General features: G+C 34.8%; 2 protein-coding genes across 2 annotated transcripts; both read left to right on the plus strand.

Moving 5' to 3' along the window:
* The first annotated feature begins 438 nt into the window (after positions 1 to 438).
* On the plus strand, positions 439 to 843 carry LOC142162788 (uncharacterized). The gene has a single exon (XM_075219556.1). The coding sequence runs from the start codon at positions 439 to 441 to the stop codon at positions 841 to 843; it is 405 nt and encodes a 134-aa protein (XP_075075657.1).
* A 1,010-nt stretch (positions 844 to 1,853) lies between these two features.
* LOC142162790 (uncharacterized) lies at positions 1,854 to 3,134 on the plus strand. Its single transcript, XM_075219561.1, has 2 exons — positions 1,854 to 2,115; positions 2,560 to 3,134. The coding sequence occupies exons 1-2, from the start codon at positions 1,854 to 1,856 to the stop codon at positions 3,132 to 3,134; spliced, it is 837 nt and encodes a 278-aa protein (XP_075075662.1).
* The last annotated feature ends 1,491 nt before the right edge of the window (positions 3,135 to 4,625 follow it).

Below are 4,625 nucleotides of genomic sequence, written 5' to 3' on the forward strand. Positions count from 1 at the left end.
TGCTAGTTTGGCATCAAAAGAAGGAACAGTACCTTTGGTTCACCCCCTATGATTATTAGTTCATGGAATATTAGAGGGCTTAATAAGCCCTATAAGCAGAGAGAAATCAAGGCTTTTCTGCTTAAGAATAAAATTACAGTATTAGGGTGCCTTGAGACCAAAGTGAAAAAATGCAATGAAAAAAGAGTTAGAAGGAAAATTGGGACTAAACGGGAAGTATTCTCAAACTATTCATATGCTTCCAATGGGAGAATATAGATACTGTGGAAGGCTCAGCAAGTAGATATTAGTATAATTCAAGTTGGAACTCAATTGGTGCACTGTGAAATCAAGGACAGGAATTCAACTTTTAAGTGTTGGCTTACTTTTGTATATGGTTATAACACTGTTACAGAGAGACAAGAAATATGAAGTCAAATTAGATAGATAAATAGCACTATGGTGGAGGCCTGGTTGATCTTAGGAGACTTCAATACTATGTTATCTGTTAATGATAGAATTAATGGTAATCCAGTTCACCAGAGTGAAGTGGTTGATTTTCAAACTTGTGTTGATGATACTGGTTTGGGATTGTTGAACAGAAAAGGTTGCCAGTGGTCTTGGTGCAACAAAAGAGATGGTACTAATAGAATATACAGTAATATTGACTGGTCATTGGGAAACTCTTACTGGTTCATACAGTATGGTTATACAGAGGCAATATATGAGAACTATGGGGTCTCTGATCATTCACCCATAGTATTATGTACTGAGATTATTAGAAACCACTTACCAAAACCATTTAGGCTTCTTAATGTTCTTTTGCAGGAAGATGAATTCAACAAGCTAGTACAAGAGGTGTGAGATCAAAATACAACTGGATACACTATGTATTCAGTTTGGCAAAAGCTGCAGAGGTTGGGGAGCAGGGCAAAAGGAATGAATAGAGTCAATAATTCAGTAGATAAAAAGGTTAAAATGCTTAAAGATCAGCTGCAGGAAATTCAAAAGAGGATAGATAATGATCTATTCAACAATACTTTGATTTTGGAGGAGAAAGAACTAGTGATGCAAGTAGAAAAATGGCAAGGTATACCAGAGAATGTCTACAGGCAGAAGTCTAGGGCAGTGTGGATTGCAGCAGGAGACTCAAACACAAAGTTTTTTTCATGGAAATTTGAAGGCAAGGCAAGCTAGAAACAGAATCTCTACTATCTGTAATGAGCTTGGACAAAAACTGACTAATCCTTTATTAGTTGAGCAAGAGTTCACATCTTTCTTTGAAGGTTTCCTAAGAACAAGGGCTTCTGAATTGTCCTGCCTTGATGTAAACATAGCTAGGAATGGTCCTTGCTTGAATAGAGAGTAGCAATTGAACATGATCAAGAGTGTATCTGATACTGAGATCCTATAAGGACTTAAGGAATTACCAAGTGACAAAGCACCTGGCATTGATGGATTTCCAGTAGAACTCTTCAAGAAATATTGGAATATAGTTGGAGAAGAGGTGATAAAGGCAGTCAATAAATTCTTTGAATTAGGAAAGCTATTGAAGAGTGTATGCAGTACAACTATTACAATAGTACCAAAAGTGGCTAGTCCTTCTTTTGTCAAAGAATTCCGGCCTATAGCATGTTGTACCACTATCTATAAACTCATTGCAAGAATTCTCACTTCAAGACTAAAAATAGTGGTGAACTTCATTATTGGAGCAGCTCAGTCAGCATTCATAGAATGAAGAAGTGTTCTAGACAATGTTACCATTGCTCATAAATTGGTGAAAGGGTATAGCAAAAAAGAGATTTCACCTAGATGCATTATCAAAGTGGATATAAGAAAAGGCCTATGATTCTATTGAATTGTCATTCTTACAAATGGTACTGTTGGAGTATGGGATACCTACTAAGATGGTGCAGTGGATTATGAAATGTGTAACTAATGCAAACTATTCTATATTGATTAATGGTGGCCTCACAAAAAGGATTCAAGCAAAGGGATTGAGACAAGGGGATCCTATGTATCCATACTTATTTGTCCTAGTGATGGAGTATTTGAGCAGAACTTTGAAGACTCTCAAGGACATTCCTGATTTCAATTTCCATCCAAGATGTGCCAAAATGAATCTCACCTATATCAGTTTTGCAGATGTTCTGATCATGTGTTGCAGGGCTGACAGGATCTCTATCTAACTACTACTAGACAAGTTCAACCATTTCTCAAAGGTGACAGGACTCATGGCTAATTTAGATAAAAGCTCTATCTATGTAGCTGGAGTTACCCAGGGGTTTAAAGAAATGATATGCTCTGACTATCAATTCAAGCTGGAATCCTTGTCATTCAAGTACTTGGGAGTCCCTTTATCCTCAAGGAAGTTATTTATTCAGCAATGTATGCCATTAGTGGAGAAGATTACAAACAGAATAAAGTGATGGACATCAAAACTCTTATCATACAGTGGCAGACTACAACTAATAAGAAGTGTTTTATTTGAAATGCAGACCTACTGGGGGTAGGTGTTTTTGATACCTAAGAAGATTATACAACTAGTAAACTCTGTCTGTAGAACTTTTTTGTGGACAGGAAGTTATAGTCCTTCAAAGAGAGCTTTGATTTCCTGGGATAGAATATGCATGCCTGTATCAACTGAAGGTTTAAATGTTATAAACTTTGAATGGTGGAATAAAGCAGCACTGTGTAAGCTAATATGGGCAGTATATTCAAAGAAGGATGCTCTCTGGATCAAATGGATGCACTCAGTGTATATAAAGAAGAAGAATTTCAATATTATGCAGACTTCTACCCAGGCTTGTTGGCTGGTAAGGAAAGTATTTGATGTTAGAGACTGGTACATAAATATTGAATCCTTTGCAAATATTAACAAGTTTTGCAGAAAGGGACAGTTTAGTATACATAAGATGTACACTCTATCAAGATCTCAGTACCCAAAGGTTGGGATGAAAGCCTTACTATTGGGTACAAGTATCCCTAGATACAATTTTATACTATGGCTAGCTCTAAACCACAGACTTACTACTATGGATAGACTAGTAGCATGGGGCATACAGGTTGATCTTGGATGTGTTTTATGTAAGAATAAAAAGAATGAAACTATGGCTCACTTGTACTTTGAATGCCAATACTCAAGGAGCATATAGGACACTCTGCTTAACTGGATAGGAGAGAAGCATCAGATTGGATCATGGGAAGAGGAAGTTAAATGGCTGAGTGCAAGAACAAAAAATAGTCGAGCTTATGATAGTATTCTGGCATTTCTATTTGTAGCAGTAATATACCATATTTGGATAGAAATAAACATGTGCAGATTCCAGGGAAAGAAGATTGATATGAAGAAGAAGATACGAGACATTGTCCTTCAATTACATATCAAAGGGTAGCAGAAGGTAAAATGGAAGAAGTACTTAGAAAGAGTGAATAGTTTTCCTTTATGAAGCCTAGTGTAGTAGAAGAACTATTAAGTTTGTAAATGTCTTTTTTATAGTTATTTTGATGTTATTTTGAGTCTTAACTCTTTAGTCCAAAGGAGTTAGAGGTGCTGTAAATTTCATTACTGGTTAAATAAAATTTGATATTTGACCAAAAAAATAAATAACACATGGCCAAACATTGAGCAGTTGTTGTAGGACCCGTTTTGTCATAGATTTTGCCAAAATAAATTTGAATTTTATTTGGCAAACACATGTTTGGCCATAGATTTTGCCTATATTTTGGCAAAATCTTAAATTCCAAATCCCAAAACCAGCTCAATAGTTGGTTTTGGGCCAAAATATCACTATTATATTTTTTAAAAATTACCCCCAAACTTTTTTATTTTAAAAAGAGCTCGCCATTTATTATTTTGTAACAATGTTACTTCGTATTTCCGGTCATCTGATAGTGTATCGAGTAGTTCATTATAAAAATGATAATTTTATACCAAATTTATTTATGTTCGACTATGGTTTGTGATAATATAATGAATGTTATTGATAATGGTATTGTTGGGTATTTGTGATAGTTTTTAGAACTTGTGGGTATAAGTCATGTTTCATATTATTCCAAAATAAATTTGGAAAATATGTTTTGAAAACTGATGTCCAAACACATTTTCATCTTCAAACCAAACTTTTCCCAAATCAGATTTTTTAAAACAAATTTGGAAATCTATGGCCAAACGCTAGCGTAGTTTCTTCATTCTTTTGCGGTCTTTGAGCTGCATCCAAGCTCGGGATTTAATTGTTGATCTGGATTATATCAACTTTAAACACCAATAATTAAAAAGACACTAATTATACGAGAGCTTTTATAAATATGCCTATTTTGTGTTAGTAATATGTATTTGCGAAGTAATTCTCAAAATAGAAATAACGTAATAAGAGAAATGTAGAAGAAACAGATATTAATCCGAGCCCACTGAATTCATAGTCTTTCCTTAAGGAACTTAAATCTAAGGGAATGGCCTGATATTTATAGCCAACAGGTTGGGTTCAATCGAAGAGGTACAACTCTTTCATATGATTGTTCGCGTAAAAGGGCTATTACGTAAGTGGCTATTTACGCAAAATAAAACGGAAAAATAAATCGGAGGGAAATCCGTTACAAAAACGGTCGCTTTGGATTAAATATTAGTAATATTTAATAAATAAATT

This window comes from Nicotiana tabacum, chromosome 8 (genome assembly GCF_000715075.1).
Source record: "Nicotiana tabacum cultivar K326 chromosome 8, ASM71507v2, whole genome shotgun sequence".
NCBI lineage: Eukaryota > Viridiplantae > Streptophyta > Magnoliopsida > Solanales > Solanaceae > Nicotiana > Nicotiana tabacum.

Coding starts and splice junctions, on each gene's coding strand:
- LOC142162788 (XM_075219556.1), top strand. CDS start 439: ATGGTGGAGGCCTGGTTGATCTTAGGAGACTTCAATACTATGTTATCT.
- LOC142162790 (XM_075219561.1), top strand. CDS start 1,854: ATGGTACTGTTGGAGTATGGGATACCTACTAAGATGGTGCAGTGGATT. Junction 2,116..2,559: donor AATGAATCTCACCTATATCA/GTTTTGCAGATG, acceptor TTTTGTGGACAG/GAAGTTATAGTCCTTCAAAG.